Consider the following 19,779-nt stretch of genomic DNA (forward strand, 5'->3'; position numbering starts at 1 on the left):
ATTTTATGAAGATACTAGAAGTTTACCCAGCATTACTCATGTCCTTCATTTTTGTTATTCTTCATTTAAATCATTTACTCAGGGGTGGGGCTGGAGATGAGGGGTTCAGTATGCAGGCTTCCTGGACTATGCAAGCCCTCTCTCATCACAGCAGCTTGGGGTTAGGTGAGAATCACCTCTTCATGGCCACTGCAGCTCCAGCGAGTACTACTTATCAGCTCGGCTCCTACTACATTTAAGCAGTCCAAGCTCATGCCACTCCCAGGAGTTAATCATGCTGCGGCTCTGCCTTTTAAATGTAGTAAGAACCACTGCATCTCTGCCTCCCTTGCCCCCCTCACTGTGGAGACAACGCTGGTGGGAACCAACTTTTAAGCTAACTCCCCCCAGCACCAGCTCCTGCTTCTCCCCACCCCTTTGTTGCTTCTGATTTAGAGGCAACAAGAGGGAGGAGGGGAATATGATCAGTCAACTTGACTACTCTTTTACATCCCTAGCAGGTACAGCTGGGAGGTGGGAATGAATGTCCGATGACTGGCACAAGTGCAGGTTCATCTGCCCCCAGTTTCCACTAGTAAGAGTGAGGAATAGAGCAAACTGTTCCCCTTTTTCCTCACTCCCTGACAAAGGGGAACAGTTAGCAATGTTCCCGGTCAAATGGGGAGGGGGGGAAAGCTGCATCCCCCCCGTCCTCCCTAAGCAGTGCCTGGGAGTGGGAGGCCATCCCAACAGTCAGACCCTTTCACCTGCCTGGTGATTCTGTCTTTTCTGAATGATTTTATGCATTCCCATATGTAACAGAGAAAGAGGAGGAGAAGCTTCAGCCAAACTCTTACCTTGCTTTAAGGAAGCTACATACCTAATTTGGTGGTCCTAGCTATTACCATTTAGAAGTTCTTGAACAGAAACACTCAGTCGCTCACAAACTCTCTCAAATATATAGCAGATGTTTATGGTATTAATATGGCATAACTGAAATATGCTTTATGAATGATGACTCAGATATAATTGGAAAGGTTAGGATTTACTCAATAGAATTATCCCATTTCCATGCATTTATCTTTTATATAGGTCAAGTTAGGAATACTGTCCTGTGTATCTGTATTTCATATTTACTACTTTGGGTCACTCCCACTGCTGAAACTTCAGGTACTACCATGGAAAAGCAAAACAGAGCAGATGGCCCATCAACTAGAACAATTAATTGTGAATACACTTAGCCTTCCTGGGGACTCCATAGCGCTACTGACTCATGAACACAGTAGAGTCAGGTTACCAAGTCATCTGATACTCCTTGGTCTGATGAACTGTTCCACAGAAGGGTGGGGAGAATCAAACAAAGGTTTCCCCACCTTATGGGGAGTTTTATATAAGTCAGGAAAGAAAAACGATGATTGTGTTCAGCCTGCTTTTTCCCCCTTCCTCCCATAAGAAAGACCTGCAAACAAAAAAGCCTTAAGTGAAGTGGGAGGAAGGGAGACTGCTGGACCCAGGCCAAGAGACACCTGGGTCTGTGAAGGACTTTTCCTGAAGTAATAAGTAAGACGAGAAATTATGATTTGTAACCAGTTCTTAGTCAATCAAGATTAGCTTGTATGCTTTGTATTATTTGTTTAGTACGGTGTCTGCTGCCTCTTAAGTGGTCAAATACACCTTTTCATATTTATTCATAATTAATCAACTTATTTGTGGTTTATAATATAAATTACATAGACTGCATTGTAACTGTGGGAATGAGGGTTGGAGAAGGGAGAAGCTTTATATTCCTTCTTTCACATCAAAGATGGAGGCAAACTTAATATAACTGTGTTTGTACCCCAAAGGAGGAGGGAGTGTATATCTGAGAGCTAGAGTAAAAACTTTAAGCTGAGTCCTCTCAGAGCTGATCTCAGTGTCGGTATCTGCAGCTAAGTGTGGCCTTACTTGTAGGTTTTGCTAGAGGAGACTGAAGAGACTAGCCCAGGCTAGGGATGTAAGCAACTAGTTGACTAGTCGACTATCCGATAAGCATAAGGTTATCGGATAGTAGACTAGTGATGGGACTAGTCGCTTCTCCCCCTTGCTGCCTCTATCAGAGAGAGGCAGCAAGGGGGTGGGGGGGGGGAAAGAAGAGGAGCCCGTGCTGTGGGAAGCTGGCTTAAAAGCCAGTTCCCCTCAGAACCATCTCCATGGAGGGCAAGAGGCACAGCGGGAAACAGTGTGAGCAGGAACTGAAGCAGTCTCCGCTCACCTGGCTTTCTTCTGCGATTCTGCTTTTGAAACGTATAGTACATTTCAAAAGCAGAAGCTCCGCAGGGAACACGGGGCCAGTGGAGGAGTCCCCCCACTCCCTGCGGGGCTTTCGCTTTTGAACAGTTCAAAGGTGGAGGTGCCTTTGTACAATAATCAAATAGTTGATGGAAATCCCATTGACTATTTGATTAATAAATTCATCTAAATTTAACATCCCAAGACCAGGCTGGCACAGTGATGATGTCTAAGCACCTCAGGTGACATTCCAGGTATCCTGACTCATGACAGGCACTATGGTTCTATGCAATATTCCCTCTAAACTGTGCACTTGGGTAGCCACCCTGAAGAAATTCAGATGCTGCCCAGCTGATTAGGAGAGCGCTCACAGCCAGCACCAACTGTTTATATTGGTGGTGCACATGATTTGGTACAGATAACAAAATTTATTCCACATGGATAGAAAAAAAAGTAGCAGTTCTTCCAAAAAGAAAGGCGACTCATGAGCATAGAAACAAAATTTAGAGCTTTCTTACATGCATGTGTAATTTTCTCACATGGACAAGGCCATTTTCCACATTTTCCCCAGCATCCTGTCTTCTGACAGTGGTTAATGCCAGATGCCCAAAGGGAATGAACAGAACATGTAATCATCAAGTGAACCACTCTGTCACCCACCCAGAGTCTGACAAACAGGATAGGGACACCACACCTGCATCTTGGATAGCAGTCATTGATAGACCTATCCTCTATGAATTTAACTAGTTCTTTTTTTAATACTATTTAATCTTGGCCTTCACAACATCCTCTGGCAGAGTTTCACGAGAGTTAAAATAAAAATATATTTTTATTTTTAAAATGTGGATTGTTTACATTTATGGAGGTCAAACCCTAACACCACAGACTGCTATTAAGAATACTAGTACAGGCTGAACCTCTCTCGTCCAGCACCCTCGGGAACTAACCAGAGAATTTGCCCAAACACAAAAGGTCAATATTGTCCAGCATCCTGGTGTCTAACAAGTTCCGAAGCAGTAGCCATTATAGTACAAACAAACTGCCAGAAAAAGAGGGGATGGGGAGGGAAAGAGAAGGGAAAAAAAGATTTGTGTTTATTTGTACCTCTGGACCCCTTGCTCCATTCATCTGAAGAAGTGGATTATGCTCACAAAAGGTCATGGTACTATCTACATTTTTTGTTAGTCTCTAAGGTGCTGAAGGACCATTTATTGTTTTTCAATTTTTTTCACTTACAGACTAACACAGATACCTCTTTGATACTTTCTGAATACACATAATAAATAGTGATAGAAATGTAGCCGTGTTAGTCTGGGGTAGTTGAAGCAAAATGCAGGACAATGTAGCACTTTAAAGACTAACAAGATGGTTTATTAGATGATGAGCTTTCGTGGGCCAGACCCACTTCCTCAGATCAAATAGTGGAAGAAAGTAGTCACAACCATATATACCAAAGGATACAATTTAAAAAAATGAACAAATATGAAAAGGACAAATCACATTGCAGTAATACCTGTAATTATCACCTGTAATACCATTAACTCACAAACATCCCACTCTCCCTACCTTTAATATCAGCAATTCACACTTACCTTCCTTCCTCCCCCTTCCCACCCCCCCGCATCCCCCTTCTGTTCTGCAATGTGATTTGTCCTTTTCATATTTGTTCATTTTTTTAAATTGTATCCTTTGGTATATATGGTTGTGACTACTTTCTTCCACTATTTGATCTGAGGAAGTGGGTCTGGGCCACGAAAGCTCATCATCTAATAAACCATCTTGTAGTCTTTAAAGTGCTACATTGTCCTGCATTTTGCTTCACATAATAAATAGTACTCAGAATTGGATCTCTGCCAAACAAATTCCAAATTCTATCAAGATTTCAACTAGTTATCAGCTTAAAAAATTCAAAAGTACACTTTCATTTACATTTGATTTACAGGAAAAAAAGGGAACCCCACATTCATGTTGGTGGCAGAAAATATAAGGTTTTGTTGAGAGAGGGGTTTTGCCTGCTTGTCAGTTAGCACACCCTTGTCCCACTTTACTGTATGTCAGTCATTATTTCCTCTTCCCTTTAGTCCCACTACATGCCTCAATGTCTCTTCCTTCTCAATTTCTTCCCATTGTCTTTTTCTAGGGCAAAATGGGGCTGAAGATCTACCAGACAATCCAACTTTTCAGGGCCTGACCAAACACCCCACAACAAAATAGCCACAATTATATGGTTAGCATGCTTGAGAATGTAAAGAAATGTTTAAAAAAGGAGCCAAATATCACTCATTTTGGAAAAATTAAGGGATTCTCCTACTACAATGGGATACAAAATGAGGGGAAATAAGGATTCAGGCAGGCATTAAAACCACGTAACATTCACCTGTTCTTAGAAGAGGTACAGCATATTCCAGGATAGCCACACAGAACTGAGGAAGGCTGAGCTGTTGGAACTGTAATTCTAAAGTATTCTCATTTTCCAGATCTGGCAGGTCTATGTGCCCTATATCCAGCGGTGACTGCAGATATATCCTGGAGTTTGCGCTAGCATGAGTACTGCTTCCACTACAAAGCAAATACAGTATAAGAATAACACTGACATTCCAGACAAACTTAACAAGTCTTTAAAAAAAAAAAATGTTACCTGACAAGGGAAAAAAAAACCCAAACTTTACTTTCTCATGTCTTTATGATTTATAAAGGCACCCTACCTTTTTTTTCCTCCCTACAAAAAGTGGGATAAATATTTTTCCTTCAAATATTTTTCCTTAGAAATCTAATGTGACCTGTTTTAGTAGAGGTCTTCAAAAATGCACCTAGAAACATGGATCAAGAATGAATGGGGTTTTTGAATCTTTGACTTGAGTTCTTCTTCCATCTGTGTTGTAAATGTGTGTGTTAAAACTAAGGGTGTGTCTAGACTACAGAGTTTTGTCGACAAAACTATACCTGCGTCTAACACTACCACTGAGTTCTGTCGACATAACGTCGACAGAACCCAGCAGTTTTGTCGACGCTGGTATACCTCATTTTACGAGGCATAACGACTTCTGTCGACAGAGTTCTGTCGACAGAAGGTGTTATTGCATGTAGGGTTGTGTCTAGACTACAGGGTTTTGTCGACAAAGCAGCTTGCTTTGTCGACAGAACTGAATGTAGTCTAGACGCTCTTTGTCGACAGAATTAAAAAGTCACTTTTCAGTAAATCACATTTCATTTGCTTGTATCAGCTAAGGAGGTAAAAGGTTACCAGAACGCTTACTTAGTAACCAATTGACTGGACTGCCAGCTGCATGGGGCATGCTAGTGGTAACTGGGCTAGGTCAGGGAGGCAGATGGGGCCACATGGAGTCAGGGGGACCTTAGTCACATCTGTACCATAACAGCCATGAGTAGGGACAGACAGGACAACAGTCGTGGCCCAACCAAACCCCCAGCGGGAAAGGTAGGACTGTGGCCCGGCTGCAGCAGCCTCATCAGGAGCAGATGGGACAGTGCCATGGCCCACCAAGCCAGGCCCTGAATGCTCCACAGCAGCCCCAGACTCCATCCCAAGAGGCATCGCTGCACCTGCCCAAAGGCCTGATAAGACCATCCACCCTGTCTGTCCTGCCTCTCCAATGGATAACCGATGAAAAATGCTAGATAAATTCATGGCAGGCCATTAATGGCTATTAGCTAGGATGAGTAGGGATGGTGTCCCTAGCCTATTTGTTAGAAGCTGGGAATGGGCAACAGGGGTGGGATCACTTGCGGATTACTTGTTCTGTTCATTCCCTCTGGGGGCACCCAGCATTGGCCACTGTCAGAAGACAGGATATTGGACTAGACGGATCCTTGGTCTGACCCAATATGACCATTTTTATATCGTGTGTGCTTACAAGATGAAGAAGTAAAGATGCATTAAAGAGAAGTATTATGAAAAGGGAAAAGGATAGATTTCCAGACAGAAAATTAAAACACAGTCAGAAAAGCAAATGATAGCAGAGTTCCAGAGATTCTAGACAAGAAGAGAAAGTGTGCAATTTTTTAAAAGGGCCTAGGACTCCTGATCATCACCAGCATTATAGCGGCAGAGGAAGGAGAAGGAGCTCTGGGCATCACTGAAAGGCCAAGAAGGGGAGGCTAACTTCCAGTCCCACCCCTTTCACTCACGGCCCCATCCCGCTTGGGGACCCAGAGCCAGCACTCCCACTCTTTTCCTAGGACCTGGCAAAGTCTGTTGGCCATCCTGCACAGTGTCTATGACTGACTTATCTTTAGGCATTTGAAATAGTGTTATTTGTAGTACATCTCTAAAATACCAGTCAGTCTTCTCCTTAGGAACAGAATGTGAAAGATCAGAAGGACATTGCAAGTTGGGAATACCATTTAAAAATTAAGTCTCTTTATTTTAAAGACTTTTCCCAATTAGCATCCTAATTTCAACAATTAGACTTACAAAACAACTTCAGAGTTATGAACTAGTCAACTGCATACATTCTCTGGAACCAGAAGTGCACAATCAGGCAGGAGCAAAGACCCAAAAAAAATAAAACCTCCACTACAAAATAGAGAACAGTCTTGCGTAAAACAAACTACTAAAAAAAAAAAATGGGAAAACAGAATTTTATCCTTAGTAATGAATCATGGTAATGTTTCAAAGCTGTATCAAATCAATGGTCAGTTGAAAACTTCTGAAAAAAATAAGTTTTGTTCAGTTACAAGCATTTCAGAGTTACAAACAACCTCCATTCCCGAGATGTGCATAACTCTGAAGTTCTTTGGTACATGTTTTCCCAAAAACTGGCTAGGAGCTAACTAGGTAATTCTGGTAATAGGCAATAAGCTTAACTTAACTTCCCACTTGACTCACCTGGAAGATATTGCATCCCAATCTTGACCATCACCTCTGGCACGCTGAACTGTACGTCCAATCACAGATGGTCGAGGGCTACTACTTCCAGATGATGGATTCTGGGAGTGGGGAGGTCCTCTTGCTTCTTGGCCATAAGACATAGAAGAATTCTGAGAAGCTATACCTTATATAACAAAATCAGAAAAATAAATTTAATATACTTGTCAGTCCTACAAATCTCTCAGTGAAGTAAGAAAAATCCAAGCTGGTTAACAAATGACAAAATGCATAAAACTATTCATTAAAATAGGGAAAGAACAATATACTTTTGCCTGAATGAATCTCAAAGGTTCAGAAATACATTTCAGACTAACACTAACGAAAGAACAATTTAAACTTTCCATACAAAAAAAGAGTCTGAATCCTGGTATAAGTGCAAAATTCAGTTCAGTCTTAACTAGGGATGTTAGCAAGTGTGTTGTTTGGTAAACATGCAACCGCTGAATTTTTCTGATAGAGAGGCAACAGTACGGGTCAAGAGACTTTGCTTCTAGATTTAGAAGTCCCAGGTTCAAATCCCACTGTCAAGATCCCATCCAGAAGCATCAGAAAACATACCAAATTTAGAACAGCAATAAAAAAAAGAGGAGAGAGAGAGAGCGCGAGCTGCCTTCTTTATTGCAGCTTGGTGCATACTCCCCGAAGACAAAGGCTTAGCCATTTCCATCTAGCAAAAATCTGAGCAACCTCAAAAAGCTGTTTTGTTTTAAATCATTTTCCTCTTCACCTGAAAGATAGCTTTCTTCCCAAAACATCGATGTTCTGATATGCAGGACAGGTAAAAATCAGTCCTACACCAGCAACAGGTTTAAGGCTCTCGCTCAGATCTAAGCATCTAGAAATGGAAGTTTATATATTTGATTCTCAGCTTCCCAATGCTACTCACCACTTGTGTTTACCTCTCCTAAATACTAAGAGATCAGACTTCAAAGTAGTAACATTTTTATATCTAAGAAAAGCTAGACTTGGAACATTTTTAAGAGGTTTTTATTTAATTGAGGTCCATACAGTTAAGGGACGTGAAAGTGTAACTGTGTCCACAGTTAAATCGATGATCCTGTGCTTACTGGTTAACTTTCATGCGATCCACAAGCCCCCATGCTGCTGCCTCTTTATCAGAGACAGCAGGGCAGAGGGGAGGCAGGGAGGCAGGCAGGCATCCACTGCTCCCCTGCACGTAACTGTGTAACCACTGAAAGTTTCAACACATTTTAACATCCCTAGTGCAGTTGGACTCACAGTAACAAAGGCACCTATTTTTATATGCACAAAAGCATAAGAAAAAAATTCCAATAAAAATGTTTTAGGATTCTAAAAATATTAATTTAGCACATGTAGCATGCACAGCCTACTTACAGACTCATAGAACACTAGAACTGGAAGGGACCTCGAGAGGTCATCGAGTCCAGTCCCCTGCCCTCACGACAGGACCCAGTACCGTGTAGCCTCCTCTTATGGTGCAACAGGATGGAATTTTCAAACAAGTCAAATATCATATTTAGAAAATCCATTCCACAATCACACACCACAACATTTACATATACACACCTTGTTCAATGGAGAAAAAGCCTGGATCTCTGAAAAAATTAAGCCTTTTTCTTAGGAAGATACATAACTGTTGCAGGCATGACACAGCTCGTAAGGCTAAGCGGTGTTTTCCATCTTTTCCAAAAGCCAGCTTTAGTAGAGACAAAAGACTCTAAAACACAAGGATTAACAGTGATAGCTGGACACCAACAAAGCTTTAGGAAAGTCATTTCTTCATTGTATGAAGAAATGGTTAATCCTGCATTAAACACAAAAATAGCGTACAGGCAGTTCCCGGGTTACGTACAAGATAGGGACTGTAGGTTTGTTCTTAAGTTGAATTTGTATGTAAGTCGCAACTGGCATCCAGATTCAGCCGCTGTTGAAACTGACCAGCAGCGGCTGAATCGGACACGCCTGTGGCATAGCAGCTGGGGTGCTGCTGGGTAGCGCTCCTCAGCGCTACTGGACCAACCCGGCAGCACCCCAGCTGCTCTGCCCCAGGTGTTCCCAAGTCAGCTGACTAGCGGCTGACTACAGGAAGCCCGAGGCAGAGCTGCTCTGCCCCGGGCTTTCTGGAATCAGCTGCTGTTCAGTTTCAACAGCGGCTGAATCTGGACGCCTGGGACAGAGCAGCTGGGGCGCTGCCGGGTAGGTCCCCGCAGCGCCGCGTCTCCCTGGTCTGCTGGGGGGTGGCGCTAGCTCCGCGTCTCCCTGGTCCGCCAGAGGCGGCGACAGTGGGGGAAGCACCCCAAACTAGCGGGCCCCCCTCCCCGGTTTGTAACTAGGGGTCCAACTTAAGTCGGACTGACGTAACCCGGGGACTGCCTGTAACTTCTGAACCAGTATAAGCAAAATCATGCCTGAAAACACAATTAAAAGTTCTTGGCTCATTAGAATAATAGAATACTACAACTGAAAGGGACCTCAAGAGATCATCAAGTCCAGTCCCCTACCCTCATGAAAGGATGCAGCACGGTCTATATCATCCCTGATAGATGTCTGTCTAACCTGCCTCTTGAATATCTCCAGTGATATCTCCACAACCTCCCAATGCAATTTATTCCAGTGTTTAATCAACCTGATAGTTAGGAAGTTTTTCCTGACGTATCGAAAGCAACATTATTAGTTGGAGAAGAGAACACTTCACACTATTTTAAAATGAGCCTCTGCTGCAAACCCAGAAACAACTATTATGGGAGCAACCTGACATTCACCTTTACAACAGCTAAGCAGGTAACTATAAAAAAATTTAAGTGTACATGGCCTGTCAAGTGCTTCATATAGTAATTTCCCTTTTCTCCTGCCACTTAGCCAAACATTTATTTAATTAATGTCTACTCTATCTAAACATAAAAATAGCAGCCCCAGATAGATTATCAAGAAAATTTACTTGAGCTCCTGCTTTACATGGCTTGTTTTGTAACCTAATGGAAAGTTTTAGGTGATAGTGGTTCTAACCTGAACAATCTTGGGTCTCTGAAGGAAAATCTCAGCAGGGAAATCTTGCATAATAACATCCTGTAGAAGTTCACATGTGCTCCAAATTAAACTGTGGTTATTACTTCTCAAAGAGCTAAAAATGAAGTTGAAATTCAGTTAAACATCAGACATACTAGAACACTAAAAGTTATCGTAGATCAGGATAGGCAATAAGCCAGAGGTAGTTCACCAGGGTTAGCCCACAGGCAAGCTGCTGGCACTTTATTTTCCTGAACTTCTACAGGTATGACCACTTGTAGCTTCTGTTGACTGTGGATCACCGTCCTGGCCAATGGGAGCTGTGGGAAGTGGTGAGGACCAGGACCCCACTTCCCACATCTCCCATTAGCCGGGAAAGGTAATCTGTGGCTAACAGGAGCTGCCAGTGGCCATATCTTCAGATGTGCAGAAAAATAAAGCACCATCAGTCCACCAAGTGCTAACATTGATGAACCACATCCAGCCTGTGGGTTGCTTATTGCCCACCACTGCCATAGATGAACATTTCCTTACAAAGCTATGTGTGCACTTGAAAGCCTTTTCCAAGTAAAGGTTTCTGGTTGTGTTGTTACATCCAACAGAGTTACATCCAAACAATTCCATTTGCAACCCACCCAAAGTTTCAACCTTGATTTCTGAAGGAAAATCTACTACTATGTCCTTTAGTCCATCAAAGTTGAGATAAGAAAATCAGAACTTCACTGTGCACTTCATCATTCCCTACAGTAAATAAACTGACTCAAGTCCCAACAGTAACAATATTCTACCATTAGAATATTCTGAACACCAAATAAACAACACTGAGAATTTCAGTCAGATGTAGGAATTTACATAAAAGAAGTCAATTAAGAACAAAAGCCATTCACTCTCTTTATTATTTTGTTTTCCCTTCCAAAAAAAAAAAAAAATTTGCTCCAATTTCCTTTTCTCAAGACCTTCTCCTTTGCTTGTTTCAATTGTTTCATCCTACTCATTCTTATTCACTGTGCCTCTTCTTTCACTAAAAACAGTTTTTAAACACCCAAGCCCATGTAGCAATCTTGCCCAGTTTTGTGAACCAGAGTCAAGCTGTCAGATTAAAAGGAGAAATTAAAACGTTAGATTTTTCAGATTTTGCAATTTATCAAATGAGAAAAGTGGACAACGCTATTTCTTGTGTAAACTAAGATATATACTAGTTAGAGGGGGAACAGGCCTCCATTATTCCCTGTATTAGACCTATCTTATCTTCCTAATGCCTAATCTTCAGTGAGTAAAGCAACAGAAGTTTTTATCACAACACTTTCAAGCAGGGATGTAAAAACCATCTAAACCAGTTAAACAATTTGTTTAACTGGCCCTGGCCCTGACCCTGCTGCAGTTGCAGGCCGCTGCAGTTGAAGGCCACTGCTCTGGCCCTTTGGGCTGGGAGCTGCTCCAGACCCATTGGCCCACCCTCTGTGGGCAGGGGAGACTGCTCCCATCAGCTGGGCCCTCCAGTTAACCGGTAAGCATGCAGGTAAGTCTAATGCTTACCGGGTAACTGGTTAACTGATTAACCTTTTACATCCCTACTTTCAAGGTTTTGATAGCCTAAAGTTCCACCATTAGAAAAATCATCTAATTTTAAAAAAGAGAGTAACATCAGGATTTAAAGCTTTTCACACTAAGAAAGAGGAGTGTTTGGCTCAAAGGACTGAAACTGAAACATATAGCTGCAGTTCACTGGTTCATAGCTAGATAAGGTAATAACAATTTGGTGGCCCATTCAAAATAAGATAATGATCTCATTCCAGTTAATACCAACAAGTTTTTCACATTCCCAAACCCACCAAACTGGCATTGTTGTTGGCTGACTAAATGACAAAAGTTGCTAAAGTTTGCTAAAGACAAAGTTAAGACACTGTAGTGGGAAGAATGTACTATGACTGCTACCAATCTTCAGAATGCTTTCATAATAACTCAACTCATTTAAAAAATATTCACAATAGGACCAGTTAGTGCTGAAAAAAACAAAGTTTGAGTAGTTGCGATCCAATGAAGTGAAAATAACTATTTTCCATTACTGTACCTTTCATTTGAAGAAAGCACATGTCTGTCCGTTGTGGTCAGCATTAACCAAGGAAATGTAGAAAACTTCAAACACTTCACTGCCTGATTTACTGTAAAAAATAGCAAGAGTTACTATGATTTATTGTTAAAAAAACATATTGCAAAAATGTTAATGTATTTCAGCAGGGGAGTCAATATTTGTAAACGTGTACAGTGAAAAACAGAATTTTTAATTATAAAACCCAATACATGAGTTCTAATGAGTTTCCAATGGGGGTAGTCAGAAAAAGAACAAGCTGCGATAACTCAGTGATATTACATAAAGAGATTAAGTGAAGGGACATAGTAGCAATATTTACTTGTTTCCAAAACATAAGAACTAGAGTTCACTACATGAAATTAATAGGTAGCAGGTTTAGAAAAAACAAAAGGAAGTTCTTCTTCATACAGCACAGAGTCAACTTGTAGAACTCCTTGCCAGAGGAGATTGTGAAGACCAGGACTAAGAATGTAAAGTACTAGTCAACTATCCGATAAGCAAATGCTTATTAGATAAGTCAGCTAGTCGCTCCCCCCTCCCTGCCTTGCTGCCTCTATCAGACAGGGGAGAAGAGGGGGATACTTAAACGTGGCAGCAGCGCACGGTGCCCAGGGTCAGCTGCTCCGTGCGGCACTGGCACTTTGAATACCACAGGGAGCCCAGTGTCAGGCTCCTCAGAGCATTTCAAAGTGGCAGGGCCATGTGGAGCCCTAGATCAGCAGCTGACATCAGGCTCCACGCGGCACCACCACTTTGAAACGTCATGTGGAGCCCGTGGCAGTGCCTTGTTGAGCACATGGTCAGTTAAGCCCATGGACTCTCCAGCTGACCGCAGGCTCCCAGCGGCATTTTAAAGCAGCAGCACTTCTTGGAGCCCAGGATAAACTAGGGACTTCCCAGCTGATCCTGGGCTTCACGTAGAGCTGCCTCTCTAAAATGCCGGATGGAGCCCAGAATCAGCTGGGTACTCCTGCAGACTCTGGACTCCACAGGGTATCCAGCTTTGAAATGTACAAGAGTCCCCAGCGGGGGATCTTGTGCATTTCAAAGAGGAAGCACAGCATGGAGCCTGGGGCCAGCGGCCAGCATGGGACTCTGAGTCCCCCACTGATCCCACGCTCCACGTGGGTGCTTCCACTTTGAAATGCACAAGAGCCCCTGCTGGGGCTCTTCTGCCTTTGAAATGTACAACATGGAAGTGCTTATCGACTAGTTGATAGAAATTCCATCATCTACTCGATAGCAAATTAATTGCTACTTAACTTCCCTAACCAGGATGGTAACAGGGTTTAAAAAAGAACTAGATAAATTAATGGAGGTTAGGTCCATCAATACTTATTAGCCAGAATGGTTAAGGAATGGTGTCCCTAGCCTCTGTTTGTCAGGGGCAGGAAATGGATGCCAGGAGAGGGATTGCTTGTCTCTGTTCACTCCCTCTGGGGTATCTGGCATTCACCACTGTCAAAAGACAGGATATTGGGCTAGATGGACCTTTGGTTTGATCCAGTATGGCCATTCTTAGGTAATTTCCTCTACCTCAAATGCATCAATCTGAAACTTAATGTTATTCTTCTACAGAAACATGTACTTTTTCTAATGTGAACATAAAATAACCCTATATCCAATTTCTACAGTTGCTCTGTGTAATTTCTGCACTTATTTGTGTTTGATATCTTTTCAGGTTAAAAGATTAATTTTCAAATACAGTTAATTCAATACAGCATTTAAGTACTTTTGTATCCCTAATGATGGTTAATATGTTACTAAAAAGGGAATCACTCAAAGAAGTATGGAAACTTCAATGTCAACTTGTAAAACATAGGTTTCATTTTGTCTCACTCAGATACCCTTGGGACCCTCAGTCCCAAACAAGGGATTTCGTATATATACACACACGACAGAATTATTTCAATTGCATACCAACTGATCTTTTTGGAGGGATTTCCATCTGCTGCAAATTACTTCTGCTTTGATGAAAATATCCAGTAATTATTTCTTCTTGGGGTAAAACTAAACAAACAAACATGAAACTAATTCAAATAACTGATTTTCACTGTATATAAATACAATAATTTTCTTTATTCTGTGATTGAATTGTTTAAGATTTCTAATTCAGGGATAAAATATTATCAGGAAAGCTGAGTTTAAACTCATTTAACATATCGTACGTTGCCTGAATCCTCTGTCAGTTTCTAATTTTGCCGCCACATTCTCCAATTTTAAGAGGTTTCTCGTGTCTTATATGAAGTGCTGACAAATGAAATAAGTAAACAACCCAAAAGATAAAGAAAATGTTTCCTCTAATCTGAAATATTAATTTATAGTTAAATTTTCCAAAATGAACAACAATTTAGAGGTACACAGTCCATCTTACAGCAGTTTACTGTAAGGTATTTTATACACACACTATATACATATATACATATATAAATACACATACGGAACACACGTCATTCTAATATTGCTTTGGAACATCAGTAGCAATATGGGTTCCCAAATGTAAGCTTCAGAGAATCAAGTTAGGAATCTCATTTGCTCTAACCATGTCCATGCTGTTAGTCTTTTTTTAAGTTGTAGGGAAATATTAAAAATCAAGCTAACTATTTATAGAAGAGGCAATCATGGCTTCTGATTTAAATAATTTAGTAAAATTAGCATGTGCTTCTAACATATAGGTCAGTGGTCCCCAACCTTTCGAGGTTGTCGGGCGCCAGGGGGCATGGCCGTTCGCCCGCCGGGTGCCAGGGGGCGGGGACACTTGCGCCCCGGGGGCGGCCCCCCCCCATAGCTGCATGCCTGGGGCCACCCATAGCTCCCCCCGTCAGCGCCGCGCGCCCGGGACCGGTGCTCCCAGCGCCACGCGCCCGGCGCTCCCCCCGCCAGCGCCGCACGCCCGGGGCCGGCACTCCCAGCGCCACGCGCCCGGTGCCAGGCCAGCCCCGAGCACCTGGCGGGCGCACCGTGTTGGGGACCACGGATATAGGTTATACGGGAACAAAGTAGTAGAACTGTCAAACTCTCATATATGATAGGCATATGAGAGAGACAGTAGCTGGAGTAGGGGGGACAAGCACACCACTAACCACTTTTCATAGATTGAGGGAATCTAAACTGGAAGAGAAGTAAAAATCTGCCTGAGCTGTCAACCAACCAACCCACCCACCGACGATACTGTAATACAGGCAGTCCCCGGGTTACGTACAAGATAGGGACTGTAGGTTTGTTCTTAAGTTGAATCTGTATGTAAGTCGGAACTGGCGTCAGCCGCTGCTGAAACTGATCAGTTTCAACTGCGGCTGAATCTGGACGCCAGTTCTGACTTACATACAGATTCAACTTAAGAAACCCAGGCGTCCCCAAGTCAGTTGCTGCTGAAACTGACCAGCGGCTGATTCCAGGAAGCCTGGGGCAGAGCAACTCTGCCTCGGGCTTCCTGTAGTCAGCCGCTGGTCAGTTTCAGCAGCGGCTGACTTGGGACGCCTGGGGCAGAGCAGCTGGGGTGCTGCCGGGTTGGTCCGGAGCGGCGCTGCGGGACCAACCCGGCAGCCCCCAGCTGCTCTACCCCAGGGGTAGGCAAGAAAAGCCTGGTCTGCTGGGGGGGGAGGGGGGGACACTCGTTCCCCCCCCCCAGCAGACCAGGGAGACGGGGGTGGCCGGATGCCCAAGTCCTCCACGGCTTTGCTCCGTCTCCCTGGTCTGCTGACCTGGGAGACACGGAGCAAAGCCGCAGAGCACGCGGGCAGCGGGACAGTCCAGGTGCGCCGCGCTGTCCCACTGCTGGCGTGCTCTGAGGCTTTGCTCCCCATCTCCCTGGTCTGCTGGTCAGACCAGGGAGACGGGGAGCAAAGCCTTGGAGCACGCCCACAGCGGGACAGCCCGGGCGCGCGCTTGAGCTGTCCCCCTGCGGGCGTGCTCCAAGGCTTTGCTCCCCGTCTCCTTGGTCTGCAGCGAGACAGGGAGCAAAGCCTTGGAGCACGCCCGCAGCGGGACAGCCCAGGCACGCCTGGGCTGCCCGGCTGCCCGAGCCCCTGCGCGGCTTTGCTCCGCGTCTTCCTGGTCTGCAGACCAGGGAGACGCGGAGCAGCTTTTCTCGCCCTGGAGTACACGGGCGGCGGGACTGCGAGGTCCCGCAGTCTGTGTCCTCCGGGGCGAGAAAAGCCCCGTTCGTAACTGCGGATCCGACATAAGTCGGATCCGCGTAAATCAGGGACTGCCTGAACTAGCTAATAGCCTAATCTTGACTTCTGACAAAGGTCCATGAAACAAGTTACACACATAAGACCCTGACAGAGTCAGAAAGGCTGAAAGAACAAGCACAAAACCCACCCCATGGTTTCATGTGCATACACTGCAGCTTCAAAGCCAAAAGAGTTGCTGATACTACCATGCTCCTTTTCCCACAGACAAGGATGACAGACCAGGGGAGCAACATAAATAATACATCATCATACGTGCCTAGAAATATTATGAGTATTAGATAGGAGCCCCACAAAACAAAACTCTGCAACACTTTCTCCCAAGAAGAACTGTGCTAAAAAATGTAAAGAAAAAACAAAGAGGTTGAATATGAGATTTTATTTTTTTTAAATTTGAGCAAATAAACATTTCAAAAATATAAAATACCTGTTTTGTCTTCTGATAAGGGCTGACCTTGGTAAGACACTGCTGGATAATTGGTAGGAATTTCTGAAGGAAGCAGGAAGAGCCCATCTAGGATCCCATCTATTACAGTCTGCAGATTTGGATCCACAGTATGACGAAGTTGAGAAAAGAATTCCACTGCACCGATCCCAACCAACAGCTGGGCAGCAGATGGATGCTAGATCCGAAAGAGTACAAGTTTCTATATTACACCAGAAAGGGTGATCAAAGAACTTTAACTCAAATTTGGCTTTTTTGTTATCTTACAGAAAATAAAACGTTTACAACTCAGTATCAAATATTTTCCTACACTGTCATATGGTGATTAGTGCAGGACAGTAGGAGTCAAGGGATTTAGTTTCGCTACCAACTATGCAAATGACTACAAGTTACATCTCTCTCGCCCCGCACTCTCTGGTCTGGTGAAATCCATGGTTTTAGTTAGCCAAATGTCCTGGGGTTTACCACTTTGAAATGCTGCATGCAGCCTGGGGAAAGCTGGGAACTCCCCGCTGACTCCGGGCTCCATGCGGTGCTGCCACTTTGAAACACTGAGGGGAGCACAGGCCCAGTGGGGGAATGCTTGTGCTGCCGCAGCATTTTTGCCTTTGAAGTGTAGCAACAGTAGTGGGGCTCTTGCTACACTTTGTATTGACTATTCGATTAGTCGATAAAGAAGCCTCTACCTTCAAATTGCATCAACTACTCAATTAGCCCATTAATCAAAATTTTACATCCCTGATCTCATGGTCTGGCAAATTTTCTGGTTTGGCACCAGTCAGGACCTGATGGTGCCAGACTAGAGAGCTGTAATGCTTGGGGCAAACCATTAACCTCTTTACATGTATCCAAACTAAGCAATTATCCCACATTTTTAATCCTGTTTTAAGCAAACCTTTGTTCTCCATTGTTCTGCTTATTCCAGTCTGTGTGGCAGAAGTGGAGATCCAACTTGAATCTCTCTAGTCCAGCACCCTCAGGATATGACCGGTTGAACCAGAGAGTTTTCCATACCATGGAAGGTCAATATTGTCTAGCAGCAGTATCAACACTTCAACTGTTTTCTGGGCTGTTAGAGAATAGTTAGCAGTAAATTAAAGCTAAATAGCATAGAACACTCAGAGCTAGAACAGGTGGCTGTAAACAAACTTTATGGGACTGCAGGAAACTTGGCCACAACCATGAGCAATGGACATTCAACTAAAATCATTATGGACAACAGATGTTTCTGGACCATGGAGTTCTGGACGAGAGAGGTTCAACTTGCAGTACATTGCTAGAATTGAGTGACCAGAGTTATTTCTCCAGCTTTCCCACTGACTCATGTCACTTGCACATGTTACTTCACCTGTGTGTCTGCTTCCTCATGTACACAATGGTTTCAGTGATACTCATCTTCATTTGTAAGTTATTTTAAGTTAGTTACAAAGCACTCTTCTATTCAGTGTGAATAAATTCCATTTCTGTCTAAAGTTGTAAATGCATATAGTTTAAAAACAACATTTCATACCTTCACCAAGTTGTTCACCAAATTTAGTAACTCCTCTTTCATTGGTACGATAGGAAAATTGAACCATTCCAGCAGATAGATAAAAAGCAACTTTTCTTGGACGAGGTCAGCATATGAAATCAAATTATGATCTAATTTACACACTATATTTCTGAGCGCTCGTTCTCTTATCTCCACAAGTTGATGACCTGTGCAAAAGGGGAAGGACAACATGCTAAGGAATTGAAGTGGTTCAGAAAATATCAGCAATACCCAATTTGTAGCCTTGTTCAATGTCTGAGGCGGGCAATCTAAGATTTAGGAAAGCTTGTAGTCCTGCTTGTGACTAGGGACATGAAACTTAGTTTAATCGACTAGTTGATGGATTTTCCATTGATTGCCATTCCCATCTCCAGTGCAAGAAGCAAAACAAGACACCGAGTCGGGCACAGGGACGGCAGGAAGACCCCGCGCACGCTCTTGGTTTGCGAAGGGGGCCACGCGGTGTTGCCTTGCTCGTTGAGAATAACCGGGGGCACAGCGAGGGGGCACGCGGGCGGGTGCACACACCTGTGCAGAGCCTAGCGGATATGCCCGCGCGTGTCCGTGTGCGCGCCCCCCCCCCCGAGGTGCGGCCAGTTCGGCCGTGGCAGCGGGACCCGCCCCCGCTTCGCAGCCCCTGGAGGGAGGGGGTCCCGGGACGCCCCGAGCGAGGGGTTGGGCAGGGACCGCGGGTCACTCACCGAGTTTCCTGATGAGCGGAGCCAGCTCCATCCCCGCGGCGCCGCTCTGCCCGCCCAACCGGCATCCAACCGCCGCGTTCCGCAGCGAACCCGCCCCGCCTTAGCCGGGAGGAAGCAAAGGGAGAGACCGTTAGGGGTGGGAAAGGGAGAGGGGGGGAGGGGAAGAGCGGGCTCAGCAAACCGCAAGACTTCCGGGAGGGGGGGGGGGTGCAATCATCGCCCGAAAAGCACTCTGGGAGATGTAGTTCTGCCACCCGCTCTCCCCGGGGCGGCTAGCTATTCCCATGGTAACGTGGGCCCGGAACGTTGGCAGGCGATCGTTTGTTCAGCCCGGGCCGTGTGGTCACTGCTGAAACAGCAGGGGGCAGCAGGAGGTTGAGGCGCGTGCGTCGAGCTCTCGCGGGAAGGGCGCCACGCTGCAGGTGCTTCACATGGTGTCAGCCCCTTTGGAACCCCTAGTGGGAGCTGCGGGACATGAAGCGCCCCAAAGGCGTGAAGGGACCTCCCCCGCCCCCCCAGCTCTTCTAGTTCTGGATCCCCCTCCTCCCTCAAAGCTGTAACCAAGCCCCATCTCACTAAGGGATTCATGTTTCCAAACTTTCCGTGGCAACCAGAGGGCTAGATACTCCTTTTTATGGTAAAAGAGGAAACTCCCAGACAATCGCATGATTCCAGCAGTTGGGGCTTT

General features: G+C 44.4%; 1 protein-coding gene across 8 annotated transcripts in view; it reads right to left on the bottom strand.

Moving 5' to 3' along the window:
* Positions 1-19,252, bottom strand: part of RTTN (rotatin) — a 176,261-nt gene extending 157,009 nt beyond the window's left edge. For 4 of the 8 annotated variants that reach the window (XM_075921045.2, XM_075921043.2, XM_089776323.1 and 1 more), the window contains exons 1-9: positions 19,092-19,251; positions 18,370-18,557; positions 16,842-17,037; positions 14,139-14,228; positions 12,198-12,288; positions 10,127-10,241; positions 8,687-8,837; positions 7,097-7,262; positions 4,625-4,806 (exon numbers count right to left, since the gene is read on the bottom strand). In XM_075921045.2, the coding sequence (XP_075777160.2) occupies positions 4,625-4,806; positions 7,097-7,262; positions 8,687-8,837; positions 10,127-10,241; positions 12,198-12,288; positions 14,139-14,228; positions 16,842-17,037; positions 18,370-18,557; positions 19,092-19,122 (1,210 nt within the window). In that variant the 5' untranslated portion in view covers positions 19,123-19,251. Of the gene's footprint in view, positions 1-4,624; positions 4,807-7,096; positions 7,263-8,686; positions 8,838-10,126; positions 10,242-12,197; positions 12,289-14,138; positions 14,229-16,841; positions 17,038-18,369; positions 18,558-19,091 lie in introns of all 8 variants that reach the window. The other 4 variants (XR_331929.5, XM_006121420.3, XM_006121421.5 and 1 more) reach the window with 2 other exon arrangements.
* Between the last annotated feature and the right edge of the window lie 527 nt (positions 19,253-19,779).

This window comes from Pelodiscus sinensis, chromosome 2 (genome assembly GCF_052426305.1).
Source record: "Pelodiscus sinensis isolate ZL-2025 chromosome 2, ASM5242630v1, whole genome shotgun sequence".
Taxonomy (NCBI): Eukaryota; Metazoa; Chordata; order Testudines; family Trionychidae; genus Pelodiscus; species Pelodiscus sinensis.